The 24,185-nt window shown below is 36.8% G+C and overlaps 1 protein-coding gene across 1 annotated transcript in view; it reads left to right on the plus strand.

Moving 5' to 3' along the window:
- SPTLC2 (serine palmitoyltransferase, long chain base subunit 2) overlaps positions 1-24,185 on the plus strand; it is a 95,526-nt gene that overhangs the window by 45,700 nt on the left and 25,641 nt on the right. The window contains exons 6-9 of the mRNA XM_012724636.1: positions 4,170-4,263; positions 7,121-7,226; positions 7,889-8,108; positions 10,227-10,353. Coding sequence (XP_012580090.1) covers positions 4,170-4,263; positions 7,121-7,226; positions 7,889-8,108; positions 10,227-10,353 — 547 coding nt within the window. The remainder of the gene's footprint in view (positions 1-4,169; positions 4,264-7,120; positions 7,227-7,888; positions 8,109-10,226; positions 10,354-24,185) is intronic.

Here is a 24,185-nt window from a genome sequence, read left to right on the forward strand (position 1 = left end):
TGGAAATGTTATAAATTACAGTTTAAATGGTGAAGTTAAAACAATGTTCAGATGGAAATATATAACTCCAAGTACTTATGTTAGGAAAAAGAAGTTTAAATCAGACTTAAACTTCTACCTTAAAGACAATTTAAAGGAAGAGGAAAAAAACTTCTACCTTAAAAATGTAGAAAAGCAGAAGAAAATTAAACCCAAAGATTTCAAAAAAGGTAGGATATTATAAAGGTAACTGCAGAAATCAGTGAATTAGAAAATAAAACAGTAGAAAAAAATAAGTAAAATCAGAACTGGTTCTTGAAAAAGTGAGTAAAATTTAATAAATCTCTTCTCAGACTGCTCAGGATAGAAGAGAAAAAAATCCCAGATAAGTGGGCTTCATCTTTGTACATCCTACAGACAAAATGAGGATAGTAAGGAGTAAAAACAACGTGATGGCCATCAATGGAACAATTTCGATACAATGGATGAGGAAAGATGTGAATGAATGGTCTTTGACTTCAGTTCAGGACTTTTTGTCTTGCATTTTGCAGTATAAATCTGATATTCTTACTGGAATTTCTTAAAATATCTTACACTATTATGTAAAATAATCTCATCCTGCATTTCTCTGCTAGGCTCACAGATTCTAAGAATCATGTCTAGAATTAGATTTCTTGTAGACAAACATGGGAAATACAGCCTTAAGTATTTATTCCAAATTCTAAACATTATAGTTGAAATATTATTAAATATAATTTAACCCATTAAAGATTGCAAATAATTTAGTTTCAATATTTAATATACTAAATTTCTGTTTGATTTGGCTGATTATTCAGCTTAAAGACAGTGTATTAAGAACTTAAATTTTGGAAGCAAATGCTGTGTGAATGTCACATACTATGCTTGTGACTTTGAACAAGACTTGGAACCCTAAGCAAGTTTCCTTATGTGTCATAACATACCTACCTCGTAGATTCTGTTGTGAGAATTAAAAGTAATGATGTGTTAGCAGGAGTATAATGGACCACGCAAGAAAATAATAAGAATAATGAGCAGCCATATACCAGAGATATTTTGTGGGGGTGGAGTGGGGAATGGGATCAAAAACAGGGGGGAGAGAGAAGTGCATGGGACTATGGTGATGGCACATGGGTGACCCTACAGAGCTTACAATTGAGATTTAAAAAACAAAAATGTACAAAATGATGTAAAAATAAACTATTATATTATAAAAATAAAAAATAAAACCTCAAAAAAAAGTAATAATGCATTTAAAGCCTATTTTAATATAATGCCTGAAGCCTATTAAGTTCTTAGGTATTAATTGCTGACACTTTAAAAAAAAAAAGATTTATGTATGTATGTATTTATGTATAGATACACAAGAGCTGGGGTATAGGCCCAAGATGTGGGGCATGAGAGGATTCATGAGAGTAATTAGTGGAACAGATAGATCTGCTGAAAACACACTGCTGAGGGGAGTAGCGGGGAGACAGGAGAGGTCTGCTGCGCCATGTGGGTCAGCTCCCTGGTTGGCTGGGAATCAGACTCATGCTGTATAGCTGGTGATAGCTAGATGGCACTGTATTTAACCCTTGTGCCACCAGGGAGGCCCCTTTAATTGCTGACATTTAATTTTTAATTTTTTTTATAATGAAGGACTCACTTTAAAAAAAATAAAAGGCTTTATTTATGCGTACAGAACTGGGGTATAGGCCAGAGGTGCAGGAGCCGTGAAAGAATTCACTAGAGCTAAAGTGGGGAGCAGAACATGCAGATCCACAAAATGCACTGCTAATATGAGCAGTGGTCAGGTCAGGAGAGGTCTGGTGAGCCATGTGGGTCACCTCCAGGGCGCAGGATCAAACTCGCACTGAGGCCACCATGGCCAGCTTCAAATGCTGTGTTCCAACCTGCTGGGCCACTAGGGAGGGCCAATTTTTTAATTTTTAACCAAGGATATAATAGAAACTAATGTAGATTAGAAGAAAAAACAGATTGAAATATAGAAATTTTGGCTAGAACTGAGTCAGAAGGACGTGATGAACAAGAACAAAATTACATTGCAAGTTTTGCAGGAAAAAAATACTTTACCTAGAAAGAGAAGAAAATAAAATTGGGTGTGGAAGGAAAGGGGAGGTCTTTTCAGGTATAGTGGAATGCTAGCAGTGGCAAGTAAATGACCTGGCGATTTGCAGAAGAGAAAGCTAATAATCTCTGTTTTTTCCCAGTTTCTTTCACTTTTTCAATTATAATGCTCTCCCCCGCACCCCCCAAGATATAGTGAAACTTACAGAAGAGAGTTGCAGAAGAGCTTTATGTTAACAGCTCATATAACATAGGAACATTTGGCAAACTTAACATGGCCTTTCATGTACAGAACTTTTTCAGTTTTGCCAGTCTTTCCACTGATGCCATCTTTCTATTCAGGATGTAGTCAAGAACCTGCATAAACTTTGTTGTCTCCCTCCTCATCTGCTCCACTGTGTGACAGTTCCTGTCTTTGTCTTTCATGCTCTTGGACACAGCACTGGTCACTTACTTTGCAGGATGTCTTGATTTGGGCTTGTCTGCTGTTTTGTCATGATTTGATTAAGATCATGCATTACTGAGAAGGCTGACACAGAGGTCACATGTCCTCAGGTCCATCACAGATTACATGATTTTGATCAGTATTTTTGGTGATGTTAACTTTGATCACCTGGTAAGTTTCAGTTAGGATTTTATACTATATACTTACTCCCTTCTTGTTTGCCAAGTATTACGGTAGAGATAGAAACTTCTCTCCACTGACTTTAACAGTTGTGGGTCTTGGCTGTGGCAGTTGTTAACTTGGTGTTTTGGTGATTTTTCTGCTTTTCTTCTTCCATATATGCTTCTTAATAGGAATTTTATGGAAGGGAAGAGTTGTTACTTTTCCCTTGTTTATATCAGTCTAGACTCATGATTACTTTTTATTTTGTTGCTAGGTGTTCCAATATTGGCCACTGGGAGATCTTTCAAGTGGGCTAAATATGCATATACCTGTCCTTTTCTTAAAAGCACTTTCTTTGTAGCATAACAAGATACTCCAGGTTCTTTTTTCCCAATCCTAGCCTTAGGGGCAACCAGTTCTCTTGAGCCTTGATTCATTTTATTGGAGGGCTATGTTAGAAACATGTCTAATTTGGAGGTAGATATGGTGTGAAGCATACAGTTGCTGAGAAGAGAAACTAATAAAACCTAATGTTACCTCACTAAAAAATGGGAAAGTAATCTTTTAATAATCTAAATAATAAAAACTTTGCACAGTAAAAGTTTCAGATAGATAACTTTTTGTAAGTTTAAGTGTCCTTCTAAGGATATTTTGTAATAAATGGCATATCTATGTGTCTACTTACCTTCTCTTATATTCTTGTGAGAGCTTGTCATTTATTTCCTGTTTTTCATCTAACTGACCATTTTGAGGTTGTTGTTGACAGAGAGAAAACTGCTTCTGATTTCTGATCATACAGATTGAAGGCTTTATGAGATACAAAAGAATAAGAAGGGGTAGAAATAGAAACCAAGAATTTAAGTGTTTTCTTATTGCCTTAGCAGAAACTTATGTTTACAAGTTAAAGTAAAGCTTGTTCAGTGATTTTTTTTTAATTTTTTTTTTTTTTTAAGATTTATTTATTTGTACATACAGAACTGGGGTACAGGCCAGAGACGCGGAGGGTGAGAGGATTCACCAGAGACAGAGTGGGGAGCAGAACAGGCAGATCGAAGAAGTACACTGCTGAGGGGAGCAGCGGGCGGGTCAGGAGAGGTCTGCCACGCCATGTGGTCACCTCCGGGGCAGGCGGGAATCGAACTCATGCAGAAGCGGCTTTAGATTCTCAGTGCTGTGCTTTAACCCGCTGCGCCACCAGGGAGGGCCTGTTCAGTGATTTTTAAGTACAAAAATGGAGGCCTACACTCCATCAAGGGAAAAGAAAAGATTTAGAAAAATACATTATTTCCATAGGCGTTAACTTCCTTGGCTGTCTTCTTCCCAAAACACTTTGTCCTATTAATAAAAAATACATAATGTATTTTTCTTAGGAAATTGATAGTGTTGGGGTTTGTGCAAGCTTTCCTTAATAAATGTAATTACTAATGATTTTTAGAATTTTATAATTTCCTCAACTGTCCTCCCCACTTATCTTCCTGTGCTTGTGATTTTGCAGGGTTGCCTGATTCTGAGTGATGAACTGAATCATGCATCACTGGTGCTAGGAGCCAGACTCTCTGGAGCAACCATTCGGGTCTTCAAGCACAACAGTGAGTTTGTGGTAGGATTCACTGCCAGCCTAAGTATTAAGCATTCTTTAGGTCAGCAGCAGTAGTGACATTAGTTTCATTAATAATAGGAAACATAAATGAAACTGAGGTATCACTCTGGCTCAGTCTTTTAAGAATTAACTGTCTTCCCTATTAGAATAAAGATAAATGTGGAAGCCTTTTGGCTGAGTATATAACATTCTCTTTTTATTTGACTTTCTCCCTGGTTTATAAGTCACTTTTTCAGTATACATTAATAATGACTATGGTGTTATCTTGCCACAACACTGGAGGTAAATAAAGTAGGATCTCTGATTGCAAGGATCTCTTGCTGGTTAATGAATAAACCAGCTGTTATGATACAGTGAACAGCTGAAATAATTGTGTTAACAGATGTTATAGAAGGATAGAGAAAGTTGGTTCTAAGCCAAAACTTTCTCTCTAAATGGGAATATCTTTGTGTATTTCTAAAATAACCCTTTACAACAAAATGTGTAAGTCTTGTAATTAGAATACTCTCATGTAGGGAGGAAAGATTACCAAGCTTCTATCAAAGATTGCTCCAATCTTCCTCCCACTTGTGAACATGTGCAGACCAAAGTCTAGAATATTCTTCTGCACCTTTGTTAGGTGTGTACCTCTGGATGGAAGGTTTGTGAATGGCAGTCATTTTCTCCTTTTTATCTTTGTCTTGTCTAAAATGTCTTGCAATGAGAATAAAACTATTCTTTTATGTAAATGGATTTATTAAACACTTGTGTAACATGTTATTTTCTTTTTAACATCACATGATGGATATTGCTTGGCAGTTTGTGGGAGAGTGGCAAGCTAGTGACTGGATGTACCCTGATTCAGTCCAGCCCACAGATTGGTCACTGAGGTTGTTTCTGAAATTTTCTTCTACAAGGAGTATTAACTCCAGTCATTTTTGCTCAGTGATCTGAGAGTGCGTTAAGATAAATTCCTATGAGTCTCAGAATGCCTGGTGAAATAGCTAAAGGTTTTTTATATTTTTCCAAATTGTATTTAAGCTTAGTACATATTTTTGCTTAACAACATGACTGTTTTTACTAGCTGGCCAACAGACTATTTTGAATTATATTAAGTGTTTTCTAATAAGCAAATAGCAAGTAACTTTTATTTATTTGATTATTAGGTGTTGAGTTACTTTTTACATACAGTTAATATATTTGTATTTTTCACTTTGTAAATTAGCCATTTTCAGGGTTTTTTTTTAACTTACTAAGGATCCCTTATAGTAATTATTCTTTCTTTTATGTTGCAATATTTTAAGATTTACTTTTAACTTTGTATGTAGTGTCTTCTGTGTGAACTTATTCAAATACTTTTTGAAATCTGTCTTTTGGATTTTGCGTAGTGCCCTTCCATTCTAAGATTATAAGGTTATTCTCACTTTCTCCTAATAGCTTTGTGGTGTATTTTTAATTTAAACCTTTAATTTTCATGACACTTGTGGAGGGTAGTATGAGAGAGAATGAATTTTTTTCCCGCCAAGTATATAGATAATATTGTCAAGCACATTCTACTGAAGATACTTCCTTTCATCTAAGAATGTGAATCAATATTTTTCCCTTCCTTTATGTGTGTGTGTGTGTCTATGTATATGTGTATATATGTGTATACACGCACAGGGGAAACCAAAACAATGGGTGCATTTTTACTTGTTTCCTGCTGATTGCCACCGTTGCCCTCTGAGGCAGGATTAGCATCTTCAGATCAGACGTGTTTACTTCAGCAGAGGACATCTCCTGTCTTTGGGTTAGGTAGCAGGCCACTGTTTTTATTATAAATAGCTGTGGGTGTAAACCCAGTGACAACAACCTTTGGCTATGTTACTGTGTTTGTAATGTTTTTATTACCTTATTTCTCTTTTCTACCAAAGACCGTATTTATGAGAAGAGAATATTGTGTATCTTTGTAAACTCCTCCTTCAGTGATGAGCAGTAAAGAATATAAAACCAGATTTTACGATAGGGTGTTCTCCACTGCTGTTCAGTAACCTCCAGGGCATTATTTGAGGGCAAATATTTTAAGTGTGACGTCTACAGTGGTGTTTAACAGTGGCCGTCAAAGCATTTGTCTAACAACTAAGTGATTCTCGTCATTTATGTTAGTACTTGAAATTTTTTCCTAGGTTTATTAACTCCTGATGGATCAATGGAAAGAACCATAGAACTTGGTTTTTGTGGCTTGAAGGGGTAGTGTGATAGTGTCTTGGTACTGCAGAGTGAGTGGGTATATGATTAAAAAATCTTGTGTAAAGGTAGATGATTATGATGATTATGTCAAACATGGAACAAATTCAACATGGATTCCAGCATGCCCAAACTGGTATATTTTTAATCCACTGCCAAGATACAGCTATTAAACAGGCTCTTATCAAACACATTCTAAGTGCAAGGAAGTCATACTTGGAGAACCTCCCTTACGCGCCTTTCATGTGGTATACATATTTGTAATATTTGGTTTTCTTTATGTATTTGGTTTATAAATATGCAAAATGCTACCTGAATGACAAGATATTTTACATGAAACTTGGTCATTTCAGAAGCTTCATAACCAACTAAATCAGTAGTGTCATCATCGTTTAGTAGAGATTCTATAGTTTTAAGCATTTGTTACCTTTTAAATGAAATATCAGTTCAAGATAGAGGTAGCTCACCCATCATATACTGTCTTCTTCTGCTCAGATAATGTTAATGTTCTTCTCTAAGACATACTTCCAGAAGAAGTACTTATTTCTTCAGGAAAATGCAAACACGTACTTACATTTTTAGAATAAATTTAGGAAAGAAGAAAGTTCTTTGTGCTGAGATTCTTTTCTTGTGTGCTATAGATATGCAGAGTTTAGAGAAGTTATTGAAAGATGCCATTGTTTATGGTCAACCTCGGACACGGAGGCCCTGGAAGAAAATTTTAATCCTTGTGGAGGGAATATATAGGTAATGCTGATTTATTATTCTTACCTTTGTGATTTGGCCCCATGGAGTAAGAATTCTTCAGCTTGGAGGGACCCTGGATTCTTGGAAACTAAAGAAATATTGTTTATCACTTGTTAAAATACCTGGAAGCAGAATTAACACTAGAACAGAAGAATTGTGCCCTCATCTTTTCATCATGTTACATGGACTCCAAATACTCCTGTTTGGGCCTTTTAATTTTCTATATTTTGTAAAAATGTAAATGTAGAGGGAATTTACATATAGGAACAAGACATGTCATTTATTTTCTAATATGTCAAGACAAATGACACATCATTTAACCTGAGGAGATATTTTGATAATTTTAATCATATATACAATATGACACAGTCTCATGTTGACTGTAATTAAGCTTTATAACAATCTGCTACTGTAACCTTTATCTTTGTCTGGAGAATTAAGATCAGTCATGTTCTGGTGCTTATTTAAAAGATCCAAATCTCCTTTGTCCTAGACATCTGTGTAACCATGGCATCATGTAACTTTGCCAGTTTGAAACCACAGCAGGGTTGTTAGAACATTTAAAAGACAAAGACTTTAAAAAGCAATAATAATATAGTGGACAACTTCTAATTTTGAGAGTTACAAAGACTCAGTATATGTTTTTTACCCTGTTTTGCTAGCATGGAGGGGTCAATTGTTCGTCTTCCTGAAGTGATTGCCCTAAAGAAGAAATACAAGGCCTACTTGTACCTAGATGAAGCGCACAGCATTGGGGCTTTGGGCCCTACTGGTCGAGGTGTTGTGGAGTACTTTGGCCTGGATCCCGAGGATGTGGACGTTATGATGGGAACATTCACCAAGAGCTTTGGTGCTTCTGGAGGATACATTGGAGGCAAGAAGGTAAATGGATCATGAGAATTGGTTGGCTAAGGATAAAGGTACTGGCTACTGGACTTGGTAATTCATATTTAGCAAATAGAGTTCTGAGCCAGAATGTGGAGTAACTCAGTGAGTGGACTTCCCCCTTCAGCTGCCTAGGGAACAGCAGATGAACTAAAAGCTGGTTCTGTTCATTGTTATGTTTTTTTACTTGAGTGTCTTTCTAAACTATACTCTGGTCTGAGATGTCTCTACCTGTTTGCCACAGTCTTCTGTTGGGTATGGGTTGTGCTCACAATTTCAGAAGTAGTGGTGTTATCTTGGGAGCTCGTCAGAATAGACCAGTTTCCCTGCCCTTGAACTGAAAAGCATCTTGGGTGAATATAGAAAACAGTAAGATTATTTTGTTAACACTGGCATACCACTGGCATTGTATTTTTTAATTTATACATTTTGTGCTGAATTCTAAGGCATTTGGAGAACAGGTATTGATATGGTAGAGATGGTTGTTCTATAGAGACAGAGGCCTAGATTTAAATACTTCTCTTTTGCGAAGAGAACATTTAACCTATTTCCTTAGCTCAAAAACAGAAGTTAATATGCTGAGTTTGTAAGATTTTAGTAGAATTTGAAAAATAATGTATGTCTATGCTATAACATAGACAAACCTCAAAAACATACTAAGTTGAAGAAATCAATCAACAAAAAGATCACATTTTGTATTTCTTTTATATGATGTATCCAGAATAAACAAATCAAAGAACAGGCAGTAGAAAGTGACTGCTAATCTTGTCAGATTTCATTTAGAGGTACTGAGAAGTTTCCTAAAATTTGATAGTGATGAAAGTTGCATAGCTCTGTGAGTATACCCCAAAAAAAGTATTCTTTAAAAAAAGAAAAAAGAATGTGATGGTTTGTGAATTATGTCTCAATGTAGCTATTACCTACAAAGACTCCATAGCACTGGTGGGTGTGGAATAGAGTATATGTGTGTATATGTGTAGTATACATATGTGGCATATCACAGGTGCTCATAAAATAATTTTTCAAATTTCTGTTTAAATAGACTCAGGGTCACGTTTGAAAGTTAAAGCATTCTGGTAAGATTTGTTTTTGAAATAAAAGATAGATAATCAATATTCTGGGAAGTCATTTTCCTACAGTATATAGACGCTTTTGTGGCTTCTATATAGTTTTTAGTATATTTGAAGTGATAAATTGCTTTATAGCTACATTTTGCTTTTTTTTTCATTTTGTTCTGGCACATAGCTTAAGAGGCGTCAGAGGACAGACATATACAACTAACTGGCATACAAGATTTTTCTTTATTCAGTGAGATGACTTTAGTGTTTTAAAGACTCAGTGAAGCTCTGCCACTTTGTATTATTTTACAAATCTCTGTTATCTAAAAGATATTTAATACTTTTAAATTGATGTTAGAGAAAAAACTGTCATTCAGGGGGCCCTCCCTGGTGGTGCATTGGGTTAAAATGCAGCACTGGCTGTCCACAGCCAGTGCAGCTAGAGTTCAATTCCTGGCCAGGAAGGAACCTAACTCACTTGGCACAGACCTCTCCTATCTTACCCGCTGCCCCCCTCAGCAGTGTACTTCATCAGTCTGCCTGTCTGCTCCCACTGTTTATGGTGAATCCTCTCAACCGTAGTACCTCTGACCTGTACCCCAACTCTTGTATGCAGAAATAAATAAATCTTTAAAAAATAAAAAGAATTGGCCTTGTTGCTCACTTCACTCTAAAAAAAAACTCAGGAGTGCAGGCGTAGGCATAGGGTGAGATGCAGGTGACGGTTTCTGTAATACTTCGAAGTAAATCGTTGTGTCTATAAAACAGTCTGAACACTAGGAAAACAGCCTTCTGGAGCTTTTTATGACCTTAAATGACATGTTTCCCCAGAGGGCATCTTTAAAATCTGCTTTTCTTTCTTACATGTTGTAAGAAACATGTCACTTGTTCCTTACTGATTGTTGCTGACAGTGTGCTATGACTGCTTTGGTTGACCGTATCTCAGAGTAGTGTCCCCGTTCCAGTGCTTTTGAAGTGCTTTCCCTAGGAGGAGGCCATCAAGTTGCCAGTGAATTCAAGCATTGCCTCTAATGTCTCGATTCCTTGAATTTTCCAGGAACTGATAGACTATCTGCGGACACATTCTCACAGCGCGGTGTATGCTACGTCACTGTCACCACCTGTTGTGGAGCAGATTGTCACGTCTATGAAGTGCATCATGGGGCAGGATGGCACCACCCTGGGTGAGTTTCTTTTCTTGGAAAATTTCCTGAATTCAGTGAGTGCTTAGCCAACAACATGATCTTTTTGTCAGCTTTTTTCTGAAAATGAGGAGTCAGGTGTGCTTATGGCAGAGCTTGATGTGTGTGACACATTGGGTTCTGTGAACATCTTCATGTGTTTGATACAACATGCTATGAAAGCTAGTCTGGCTCTCTTCCTGGCCAGTTTTCTTGTTGACAGGTGTTGATGCTTTATTCTTAATCACCCGCTTGTATAAGTCTAAGGAAATAAGCCTGCAGGGTCTTTCTTGATATTGTACAATTTTATGTGAAGGTAAAATTTACTCCCTAGTGATGTTTCTCATCGTGTTTAAAAGCTATTTTTTCCTAGAACTGGTATCCCTGTCTTAATGTCTTTTAAAAGAATTTCTAACTTAACATGCAGTAGATAATAAAAACCATCCTGAATTCTGTTCATTGTGTTTTTGGTGGGATGTATAGTCCAAACCCAATGCCTTGACAGAAACATGCTAAAGTAAGGAATAAAGTGTGGACTTTCTCATCATTTCTGACTTTCATTCTACATCACTAGAGGGCACTGTTGACTGCAGGAAAGTTATAATTAAAGGGGATTACAGTTAAGTATTTTATCACTTTAAAAAGTATTTCCATTATGATTATGAGATGCCCATTAACTTTAATTTTTTTAATGCTTCTAAATTCACTTTTGATCTATTAAGAGATTTCATATTATTAGCCTTGAGTTCCCCGCTCTGTATTTACATGAAATACATTTGTTTTATAAATTGGTGCATGAGCCAGATCATTGAATTTTTCCAATTTTTTTAAATGCTGAAATGTAGACTCTGCTACATGAAAGTTCACACACTAACATACCTTTAGGAACAGATTGAAATCCAAATGTGAGGACTGTCTACTTTTTACTTTTCAATCTTACACCAATTGGTCATATTGTGATAATATTTCTGCCATTTATTTGTTTGAGTTACCTCTGTTCAGTGGGGTCCTTGTTCATTCGTGTTCACTGTTAATCTAATAATTTAAACCTATTCCACCTACTGGAGTTTCTTTGTTCATTACTCTGTTTACAGACATTTAGAATCTTAGCTCTTTTTAACTGTTACATGGTACAGTTACCAGTGTAACTGTTACAGTCTTTGTACATGCCTCCTTTGCATATGTGTGAGTTGTTTTTTTTTTTTTTAGGAAACTCACCTTGCAGTGATATTGATGAACATTTTTAGAGGTTGCCAAATTCTTTAAAATTGCTTATACTACTTTACTCTCTCCCATTAATAGTATGAAAGTTATAGTTTCCCCATTTCCTTGCCACTGGGTGTTAAAAGGTACCATCAGTCCCTTTTATCTATAGCAATATGTTTTTTGTGAAAGTGTCTTATAGCGGCTTTTTTATTTTATTTTATTCTGTTTTCCTCATTTTTAGTCAGATAGGCTGTTTATATGGATTTGATTTTAGGATTTCCTTATGATTTTTTTTTTAATAATAATTCCTTAATACTATTTTCTCTGAAACAGAAATAGTTCTTTTAATTTTGCTTATGGTATTTTATTTTATGAAACATTCCCTTTTTAACATTAAATTTATCAGTCTTTTATGCCTTAAATCTTTACTTGATTCAGCATCAAAAATATCTTTTATAAGTATTTTTTATTCTACTTCATTTCACATGAACTAATTTTTGATATATGTCTTTTTACATGGTTATTTTTATATGTGTGTATATGGTCTACTGTAGGGGAATTATTCTTTTTAGTTCCATCTAGAATTACCTGTATGTCTTTGTAGACCCATACATTTAAAAACTGTACCTTTTAGTCATTTCTTATGTTTTGAAGAAATTTGTTGGGAAAAATCAGCATTACATAGTAGCTGTACCAGTATTTCACTGTCACACTGAATTTCAGTGGTCCTGAGAATTGGGAGTAGGGGCAATAAGTGATAACCCACATAAGAGCACAAGATACTGAAATGGCATAATGAAATTGTAGATGGAAGTCTTTCTTTACTTTTCGGTAATTTCTTACATAAAATTTCTAAGAATGAAGGGAAAAGACCATGAAATGGAAGTTCTTGATTAGGTTTAAGGTTTAAGGGAATATTAGAAATAAGAGGCTGGTTTTCTCTCCTGCCCCTCTACTCTAATTTTTTGGTTGTTGTTAACTGGCAAACAATATTAAGCATTATTTAAATCCATTTTGACATGACTTTTTTTTTTCTTTTTTTGTTGAACTTTTAAAAAATTTCTCTGTTGTTTAAACTTACTTTACCATAAACAGCCTTTCTCTGGTGCCTCATCAGCAGCCGTTCTGGCACCAAACAGGATGTTAAACCAAACAATGCTATTGCAGATGGGACTGAAGGCACTAACTTCTTTCCCTTTCCTCCTGTCCCATATCAATTTCAGGTAATTCAGGAAATTAATTGTAGGACTACAGGTTCTAAATAAGCCACAGTTAGCATGCTAATTTTGGTTTTGGTTTTAGACTTAGTCGCTTGCACTGCCGGATATGTCACAATCTCATTACCACACATGCTGCTGCATTTCTGAAGACCCTGTACTTGAAAGTTGTGGCTTTGCTTCAGGGTTAAGAATTTTCATAGCTCTGCTTTCAACTGCTTTATTGAAGCTTTTGGCATTTTCTACATGATCATAAATTTGAAACTTTCATTCAAATTTTCATTTGTGAGACTGATTTAGGAATTTAAGGAGTTTATACATTACCTCAGCTAACAAATTGTTTATTTTTTTTCTTGACCCAGTTTGTACTCTCGTTAGTTTGCAGTGCTGGTATCTTGTTTGCCATATGAAGATCATGTTTCCTTTGTCTTTTGTATTTCAGTTTTTGAAACTTCCTATAGTCTCTGGGAGAAAATAGAAAATGTGGGGGGAAATTTGAGCATTCTAACCTTTCTGGATGTTCTTGCTTTTCCCTACTGGCTTTGAGGGGCTGGGAATAAGAGGAGAAAATAAAACATGAAAAAAAATCACAGTGATTTTTAGTGTTTATCCCTAAATTCTTTGATAATGATCTTTACTCATATAGCAGAATTAATAGGTTTTTTTTTTAAGATTTATTTATTTGTGCATACAGAACTGGGGTATAGGCCAGAGGTTCAGGAGCGGCGAGAGGCTTCACCAGAGACAGAGTGGGGAACAGAACAGGCAGATCGACGAAGTACAGTGCTGAGGGGAGCAGCGGGCGGGTCAGGAGAGGTCTGCCACGCCATGTGGTCCCTTCCGGGGCAGGCGGGAATCAAACTCATGCGGAAGCAGCTTTAGATTCTCAATGCTGTGCTTTAACCTGCTGCGCCACCAGGGAGGGCCCAGAATTAATAGTTTTTAATGTAAAACAATCATAAGCTTATAAATAGGAAGTACAAAGAACTTTTTCGCCCAAACTATTTGAACACTTTTAGAGATTGCCACATTCTTTCAAGATTGCTCCTACTACTTTATTCTCTCCCATTAATGGTATGAAAGTTATAGTTTACCCATTTCCTTGCCTCTGGGTATTAAAAGGTACCATCCATTCCAAGTGCTTTAGTTTTGCTATAAGGACAGTTTCTTTCATGATCACAGTACAGCTGTCCAAAGCAAGAAATTGATGTGTGATTTAATTAATATAACATGATAGTAATTGCTTCTGTAATGTTATTTCTGTAATAACTAATATTGACACATTATTATTATCTATTATTCTTTGGCTGCCATTCAGATTTGCTAGTGTCCCCGGAATGTGTATGTCATCCAGAATCATTTGTTGCATTTAGCTGCCAAATCTCTTCTGTAGTCACAATTCCTTTGTCTTTTGTATTTCACTTTTTGAAATTTTCTGCAACTTCTGGAAGAAAATATAAATTGTGTGTCTTCTGTAGTCACAGTTCCTCAACCTTTCCTTGACTTACTTGATGTTAGTACTTTCAAGGATTACAGTTCAGTTACTTTATAAATATTTTCCATGTGGTGAGGATTCAGGATATATGTCTAACAGGAATATCTCTGAAGTTATGCTGCGTTTTCCTCATTGCCTCTTCTATCTTAAAAACTAAATAACTTAGTCAACTTTCCCTGTACCTAAGTCAAATTTTGTTGGCTACCTTTTACTTCTGCTTATCCCTTACTGCCTTATTTCAGTCCCTGTCTACCTGTTGCTTAAGCCATTACACCAACCTCTGATTGCCTTATTCCTGCTCCATTCTTTCCTGAACAGAACCATGTTTTAATCTTCCTAAAATACAGCTATTACTATCTGTCTAAAAGATGCAGAAATTTAAAATAACAATCTGTAGTATTTTCAGTTGCTTATGGAATAAAGTTCAAATTGTTTATTTGATATGCAAGGTACATTTTGATTTTAGTTTGTTTTTTTTAATCAATACATTTATATGTTAAATATTAAAATTGGGGTCCATTCCCAAAAATCCTAAACATGTGAAATTTCCAGTGAAGCCATAACTTTCCATTATAATTTTGCCTCTTGAGATTTTGTTATTTGATTTTATTTCTTCATAACTAACCATGTAGCTACAGCATAATTCTAATAAATATATGTCTATTACTGCCATATACAGCATGTTTATTAATCTTTGGTTTTGTCACATCTGAATTAGGTTTTAGTCCCAGTATTTTGTTAGTGTCTACACTTTACTTTTCCCATTAGCAATAATTTTGGTTCTACTAGGATGAAATGTAGTAAGGTAATAGAATTATGGTGTTACAGAGAAAAAGAAGACTTATAGTGAAATGGATGAATTTTCATATAGAAATGAAAGAACTTTTAGAGAATAGGCAATAGTAATTCCAGAAGCCTGGGGATCAGATTTACTGATAACTTAGGGGTTTCACTGTATAATGTGTGAAAGTATAGGTTTTACCAAAGCTAAATGGATAAAAGGTGACTTAACTTTTAGTATAATTTTTTCTATTTATATGTCATCTTTCTTATTAAAGATTCTTTGATAACTGGAATCCATTCTTCTGCTTCCTTTGAACCTTCTATAGTAGGATCTTTGAATCAATAATGGTTTCATTTGATTATTCCCAAATTTATTACCTATCTTCTCTACAGAGAATATAAAAATCAGGTAGTTTTGTCTTGCTCACTTATTTTTTTTTTCTGTCCAGAATCATGTTTCACACATAGTAAGCACACAGTTAATACTTGATGAATTATTAAATGAATAATCCTTTGGTGATGAGAAGCAATGCAAGACTTACTGGATTTCTATATAGTCCATCCTTTGCATTTTTAAAATCTACATTAAGAAATATAAGTACCCAAAAAAGATAAGAGCAGTCATTCATTCATGCAGAATTGTTCTTGAGTCAACCTCATGTATATTGACTGATGTTCTTAGAATTACTAAATTTAGGGGGAAATATAAATTAGTTTTAAGTTGAATAATCATTTTTATATAAATGCAATTTTTGATTTGATTCTCTTAATGGGTTAACTTTTCATACTTTAATGATTGAGTTGGTTTAACCATTACTGTCAATATCCAGGCCACCTTGTTACCTGGAACGTTTGCCCGTGGTAACTATCTGGCAGGTGTTGTATCTCATTAGTGATGTAGAGATGGAGACAAGGAATCCTTGGAACATCAGTAATCAAAAATCAAAACAGAAACTGAACTTATTTATAAATTGGCTTTACGGACAACGGAACATGCTTGTATTAAAAACCTCAGCTGGGCTTTGGGTTGTTAAACATTTGTTCCCTTACGAGTAAAGATAAAACCTATGTCAGATTGTAGAGGTTTTGGTTACTCTTTTCTCTCCAGTTGTGGGCTTAGCATTTTTCCCCCCTCCCCCCCAAACTAGAGATAGTGAATCTAATATAGTTGTTTCACAATGATTAACATGGCTAGCTATGAAATGTTAATACGACTCTTCTTGGTTGAAGTACATATAAGATGAAACTAAATACTAAAATGTGACTGGTTTTTGAGCAATTGTTAGTGTTTAAAAAAGAGGAACCACTTAGCCTTGACCTTTGTAAAATTAACACAAGCGTAGGTGAGATACTGATACAGTTTTTAACTAGTTTCTAGTATTTAGGGTCAGCTATAGGTGAAGCACGGAAGGTTTATGTATGGTTATAAACCAGGTATACATATGAAGAATGTTGACAATGTAAAAGTAGCTGAGATAGAAGGCAGGGATGTAGAGAAAAGGTAAAGGACTGAGGGTTTTGATTATCGTACTCTGTGAGAAGCAGTAGATATCCATAAGTTAGAAATCAGCATGTTGAATTTTTTAAAAATAGTCTTCAGATTTATGAAGTCAACCAGTCAGTGGAAAGATCACAAATAGTAATACGACAGACACCGTTGGTACCCAGTGGAGACCTGAAAGTCTCATGTCAACACTCCCAGGAGTCGGTGCACCTGGAGGCAGCAGCACAGGCTGTCACTCAGCAGTGCACACAGAGCCTAGAGCTGCTGCCTGGAAGTAGGAACGGAGGTGGCTAGATGATAGGAGAAACTTGGGCTTTATTTAATAATCTATGCTACTAGAATTTAATTTTACCATGTGGAAGTCGTCAGAGTACATTAGTAACTTACGTGAAGAGACATTCTGCCTAAAATAAGAAAAAATGTAAGGCATAAACAAATGAATGGTATGTAGTTGATTATTAATAAACGTTTCCATCTTTTTTTGGTGGGAAGAAATGTTGCTCCTATGAATATGGAGCCTTCAGAAGAGTCACAGCATGATGGAAAGTTGAAATCTGTGCCTGCCCTACTTTGTGGGCACTCCTTTCTCCTTCCTCCCAACCTTTTCGACATTTGCCCGCCACTTCTTATTCTTTTCCCAAAGAGAGGGAAAAGAATCTAATCTGCACTTAGATTGGTGAGTAGACAATGAAAGGCATCTGACATGGGAGCCATGTGAGGGGTGGAAATTGTGCCCCCAGGGTGCTTGTGCTTTACATGGGAACAGAGTTAGAGAAGGCTGGTGAGTAGAAAAAATTAGGCCTAGGAAATTTTGACAAATTCCATCAAACATTTGAAATTGTAGCTTGTACTTCACACATCACTAATCCATGCCCTGGAATGGAAAGCTAGCATAAGCTCTATTTAAGAGTCAAGACAAAATGTGTGACCAAAGCTAGTAAATTTTCCTTTTCTGTCTTCTACAGTTTGGCTTTGATGTACATTTCTTTCTGGCCAGAGATGTAGTTAATAACAGGCATATCGCTCAGCTTAATGCCTGAGATGTGGTGATCTTTCAGTAAATTTGCTGAATGAAAGAATGTGCACATGATCTAGAAATACTAGATGTGAGGGTTCTTAAAGTACATTGCTTGTATAGTTGATGGTGATGCCAGAATGGACACATCACGAGACAGAATAAACCAGATAGGTATTTTAAATTGGTGGTGAAAGGAAGGACTTTCTATGTAGAAAACTTTGGGGTTTTGTTTTTGCTTAATTTTGAAAGGAACTGGGCCTGCTCACGTGGTAATATTATAGGGGAGTACCTTGGGCAGAATGAGGTTTAATTAAAACTAGGTTTGGCTCATTTGAAATAATTCCAGTAATAGACTTGTTAATGAGGTGTTAAATGATCAGCTTGAGAATCCCAGGACTGTCAAATGCTAATTTAGGATATATGAAAAACTTTTTTTAAAACACATTCCAGGATTCCCCCGCTGAGGGGGCAAATCATTAAAGAAACAAAATCTTGTTGGGGTTAGGGGGTGGTCATAAAAAGAGAATATCCTACTTCTCCACAGAGACCTGACAGCTCTTAACACCCACTTGTTATGTTTGGCTGGCACACTTTTCCTCCTTTGAGCCTGGACTCTTCACTCTCCAAGCCTAGGAATGTCTGCGGTCCACTTTTCTTCCTTTGTTATTTATCTGCCTTTATGTAATTTATTTCAGTATTAGAAAATCTTCTAAATACTGATTTAAAGCCAAGTTTTCTAATGAGCACAGGGTTCTTCCCCCACAGTGCACAATATGGTGTACCTGATGCAGTCAGATTGGATCCTTCTGTGTTGATACTTGTTGCCTAGGCCATGTTAGAAGATTCCAGCTCTGCATTTACCAAATGTTTATCAACTACCTACCAACTCTGTACCCTGTAGTGGGTGTGCTGTCCAGGGGTACAAAACTGAAGGACATGATGAAGGAAAAGAATAGAAGGAGACATCACAAGGTGAAAACCTGACTCATGCAAGGAGGTGGGGGCAGAAGGGACTCACCTAACCATTAACCCAGTCATGGAGACTCCTCTATCAGGCTGTAGGAAATATCAGAAGCAAAGACTGAATGAGTATAAAGAGACAGAGATTGGACATTGTGAGTGTCCACATAATTATCCAAAATCAGCAGCAAACAGGCCACTCCACAAAACAGTGAGCTCCTCGCAAAGAGAAAAAGACTGTATCAGGGCAGTCTCTGCACCAGCATGGATCAGCAGTCTTCTGCCCACCTGTGACTGTGCAGGTGCTTCTTTCCACCCACCCTCTCCCTCTGCAGGGCAGCAGCCTCCTGCCTCCCCATGGTCTGTACAATGCCAGGACCCTCCATCCTGCTTCCTTTTCTTCTCTTTTTCTCTGCTCAGCTCCACCCTCCTTCTGGGTGGGGCAGGGTACCTGAAACTTCCCCTTTTTTTAGGGACCACCCTGTTACAAACCCAAGGACCCACACAAGTAATGACATCAGATAGGTGACCTTTGCCTTTGAAGAAAAAAAAAAACTTATAGTCTATTGATTGGGGTAAGGTTCAAGGGAAGGACTGGTCTCAGAACCACAGATAAATTCTTCCTTTGTTCAACTTTTCTTTTTCTCACTTTCCTCCTTACTTCTCCCCAACAATCTCCTCCCCCTTACTCCTACCTTTAAACTTCCTTAAAGTCAGCTAATTATTTAAAACAAAACTCAGACCTTATGTTTCGTCTGAGTTTTTTCACCTAAGTGAATTTTTCCTGTGGAAGATACCACCTTAGTAAATTACCAACCATTAAAGAAAAAGGAAAGATTTTCCTTTTGTAAAGTAACCTTATCATCTAGCATTACAATTTCTAAAAATCAGCAAGTTAAAAATGGAGAAACTTAAGCTCACGAAGGGACCAGTTTCTCAGTATCTTGTCTATGAATAAAATGTAGCTTTCCAGGACCCCATCTATTTCTAGTTCTGAAGTTACATGAAGGTTATTTAACATTCTACTAATATAAACTATTTTATAATTTATTTCTAATCTTTTGATTTCTGATCTATTAATTAAAAAAAAAAAAGCTAAATTCCATTGTGAGAAGCAGCCCCCACCTCCATCTGCTGCCCTCTGGACATCCGCCTACCTGCTGGCTCTGCGTGTGTCAGTTACTCCTTTCACCTCTCTCTGCTGCAGAAATCTATTCCAAATACTCAGGAACTTTTGTAGGAAGGTCTCGTTCTTCTTCCACTCCCATCTCTTTATTTCAAATCCAGATGCTGATAAAAGTTTCTTGCAACAAGAAACAAGAATGGTTCTCCTTTTGTGTCTTGTTTCAGAGTTTGTTTAAAGCTGGTGATTAATCCAGCAGACAGGAAGCTAATTTTGAACAAATGTAGATTTGTTTATTTAGCAGAATGTTGTTCTTAATACAAAACATAAATAAGGAGTTTGAAAATATTCCCCTGGGGCAGAAAAAGAGACCCAAACTAGGTGCCCCTCATCTTGGAGAAGGTATGGTAAGATGATCTGAAGAAATGAAATACGTAAAGTGCTACATGGCGTAGATTTTTTGGTTGGTTTGTCATAAAGACTGATGTGGACAAATTACCTTTTTTTTTTGTTTTTTGTTTTTTTAAGATTTATTTATTTGTGCATACAGAACTGGGATACAGGCCAGAGGTGCAGGGGCAGTGAGAGGATTCACCAGAGACAGAGCAGAACAGGCAGATCAAAGAAGTAAACTGCTGAGGGGAATAGTGGGCGGGTCAGGAGAGGTCTGCCTCGACATGTGGGTCACCTCTGGGATGGGGGATCAAACTGATGCTACAGTGGCTTTAGCTTCTTCGTGCTGTGCTTTAACCCACTGGGAGGGCCTGCTCCAAGATACGTAAGGTTGACAAACAGTAAACAATATACACGGACTCTCTTTTTAATTAAAAAGCAGATACCCTTCTGACAGTGTGGTTCCACAGGTTTGAGAGCTTTCTGGAGAAGGGTTGGTAATTTCAGATTGTCACCTATGGTTTTCTAATTTCTTTTATTAGGTACACACCTATGAAATTATTGAATTTCATAGTTAGTTGAAGGTTTGGCAACCTTGAGTCAGAGTCAGCAAAGTTTGTCAGTGCCATTTTTCCGACAACATGCTCATTTTGTGTTTCTTTTACACAAAATGGTAAATTGGTAATTCTCATAATAGTTCAAGTTCATTCATTATTGCTATGTCTTTTGGTGATCAGTGATCCTAGCTATATTACTATTGTAAACTTCTTCCAGCAAAAAGAGTATGACTTGCTGAAAGTTGAAATGATGATCAGCGTTTTTAGGAATAATATAGGTAAGTACATTCATGTTTTTTAGACACAATACTATTACACACGTAACTGATTACAGTGTGCAGTGTAAATGTAACTTGCACTGGAAAACAAATTACATGGCTCACTGTACTGCAACATTCACTTTAATTTCGTGGTCTGGAGCCAAACCTGAAACTCCTTGAAGGCCTGTCTGTGACTGGTTTGTATCTGTCTGCCATCTGTGTTGGCTGAGGAGTGAAGTTCTGAGTTCTCCCTAAGGTTTTCTTTAAATTCAAGTTAGTATTCTCAAGACTTTGTGTATTTGCTTCATCAAAGATACTTTCAGTATAGTTGTCCCTAACTGGGCTTGCACACACAAGGAAGCTTAAAATTTGGTAATAATGCCCCTGTCAGGGTCTCTTCGCAGACCCATTGAAAATCTGGGGTGAAGCCCCTGCGAGGTGTTATTTAAAAGCACCCCTGATGATTCCAGTGAGCAGCCAGGATTGAGGATCACCACTACAGAGCCTGATAAAAACAAGGATTCTAGTCTGCTCCAGCCAGATCACACAATCTTAATAAACAAAGCCCTCGAAATGCATTTTAAGAAAACTCGATTAATAAAGCAGTGAGAACCAAAAGCAACTCTGATTGATGGTATCACTTCTTGGCCTTTTGGCTAAGATCCAGTGAATCCTTATTGGTGGTAATTGGGGAAAGGACAGAAAATTGAAAGTCAAGATATATCATCTCATTCCTTTAAAAGTGAGGTAGGAACTGTTGACTTGTGGAACATGAGTTTGGTGGAAAAGCTTTTCATTGTTTTTAGAAATCTAAGTGCCTTGGCCTTTTTCTTCTAAGGAGCTGAGGGTCCTTGTTGAATGAATCCTTGGCACAAGTGGGACAGTTAGAAACCAATTAGGGGAAAGAGAAGGGAGAACTAAGGATTCAGATGCTTGTGAGGTGTCTTAAAATGATTGGGGTTATTTTTGTTTTACTTTTTTAAAAATGAAACTTGTATTTTTTTATAGCCTATTAAACCAAAATCTCAAATTCTTTAGTGTACCAAATGACCTTTCCAGCTATAATTTTTTTTAAGTCTTTAGTACTAATCAGTTTGTGAAACACTTAACTGCTTTGCTTTCTGCCTCTAAATTATTAATTCCAAGCCTAGTCTTTCCCAGTGATTACTCTCTTCATCTGAAGGTGAATGCTTGACCACAGTACAAATATCTCCTTATCCCTTTATTCTGTCTAGATGCTTGTGATATGTCCCAGCCCTGAGGGGGTACAATAATATAGCCTTTGGACAAGTTAAGACTTTCTGTCCTGACTGTGAGCTGGCATCCTCTAAAGCTCAATTCCTTAATTTTCAAAGACACTTGGCCTCTTTCTTACTTTTGTTTAGGGCTGTCTGCTTCTGGCTGTGCATTAGCAACCATTCTTTGAAACTCTAGATTATATTGAAATAACAACTTGGCCCCTGCTGCTTGTTGCACATCCTGTGGCAGTCCTCAGGAAATCCTAGTTGTTGGCATTGGAACGCATTAAGGCATTAAGCTACTACTAGGGAGGAGTTGATAAATTGTGCTTCAGAAAGGAGTTTACTGTGCACTATTGGGTGTTAACAAAAGGAGAATCACTTGCAGATAAAAGACACATGGTTAATAATGCAGGAGAATAGGTTCAAATACTTGGGTGCATACTTGCAGGGAGATAGTATACCAGAGGGCTGCTTCAGAACAGTGTCCCTAGGGTGGGGAGAGGCGGTCTCTCTGCTTGGATGGTCATTAGCTTGACAGTTGCCCAAGCCCAGTACTTTCATATTTGTCCCCAGTCTAGCAAAATAGTGGCAGTGCCCAGAAGATGGTTAGCCTACTTCCCACTCCTTTTTGCTTCAGTGTTAGTTACTGAACTCTTGCTTCCTTGAATCTACTCTCCCATATTACTAATCATACTGTTCTTATCTACAGGTGACTGCTTTTTTTTTTTTTAATACCAAGACCCTTAAAATTTCCCATTGACAAGTCTGTTTATTCGAACTTGAAAATACTTTAGTTGATTGCAGTTACATTTATTTTCCTATTCCTTGACTCGTGCATTTACTGGCATTCTTTTGTCCCTCTTTAGCCTTTCCAGATGCCAGTCTTCATGATATTCTTTAGGGAAGGCTATAATTTATTGACCTAGAAAGTGCTACAGTGAGAGTATTAAGTGGAAGGAGAGGAATATTATAAGAAATTGACTCATGCGTTTATGGAGTCTGACAAATCTCAAGATCTGCAATTTCACAAATAGGAGGCCCAGGACCATGGATCCTGTAGTTCTGAAACCATGCAGACCTAGGTTCTCACCCCTGTGCTTACAGCTGGAAGGCAGAACTCAGCACAGAGCATAACAGCAGCAACTTTTGGTTTGGAGTGCTGGACGCTAGGGACACTGTAGTAGAGACGGACAGCTGTTTGTGGCCTTAGGAACACTTTGCCTTTTTTCCCTCTCTCCCAATTTCTCCCTTGTAAATAAACCCTGTTGTTGTTACCCCTCCTAGGAGGGCTCCTGTGTGTGTCCAGATCATGAGGTCTGTGTACATAGACTCTCTGCCTTTCTAAACTCAAGATAGTAATTTAAATGAAAATGGGCTACTTTTTCAGGCATTGCTAGGGATAGGGTTACTTTTGACACATAAACTGTGCTGCTTTGGTTCAATTGGTTTGTTCTGTGTAATTAAAATCATTTGCAAACACACCTTAGTACAGCTGTTTTTTTCTGAATTTCTGATTTCATAGGTTATGTTTATTTTTGGTTCTATGAACAGATTATTTATGGCATTCTTGCACTTGTAATCCACCTCAGTAACTAAGTATGTGTGTCATTGTCCCGTTCAGTAGAACTGGCATATATGGGTTTGTGCCACCATTAAATGTTAACAGTAAGATTAAGCTTTCAAAATAATAAAATGCATCTCACATTCAAAAGGGGACTTTCAAGATGATCTGGGCATTTGCTGCTATTCCTTACCCTTTCCCCTCTGCACAATTAATTGAGAATAGGTTGTTAAATTTATTTTATGACACCTGCCTAGTGGCCTTGATTAAGTCTCAGTGCTGTCACAGCTACAGCCTGCGTTGTATCCCTGACCAGAGAGCTAATCCACTTATAACACAGCAGCCCTCTCCTGGCTCACCCACCGCTCCTTAGCAGTGTATTTCAGCGAATCCTCACTTTTTTTTTTTTTTTTTTTTGTACACTGGACTCCTTAATGTAATTGTACATAGGTAATTGTGTTCTCTAATTTCATGTTAGTTTGAACAAAGAGAAGTGTTTCCATTTTCTCCAAATATT

This window comes from Condylura cristata, unplaced genomic scaffold (assembly GCF_000260355.1).
Source record: "Condylura cristata isolate star-nosed mole 26May11 unplaced genomic scaffold, ConCri1.0 scaffold00013, whole genome shotgun sequence".
Taxonomy (NCBI): domain Eukaryota; kingdom Metazoa; phylum Chordata; class Mammalia; order Eulipotyphla; family Talpidae; genus Condylura; species Condylura cristata.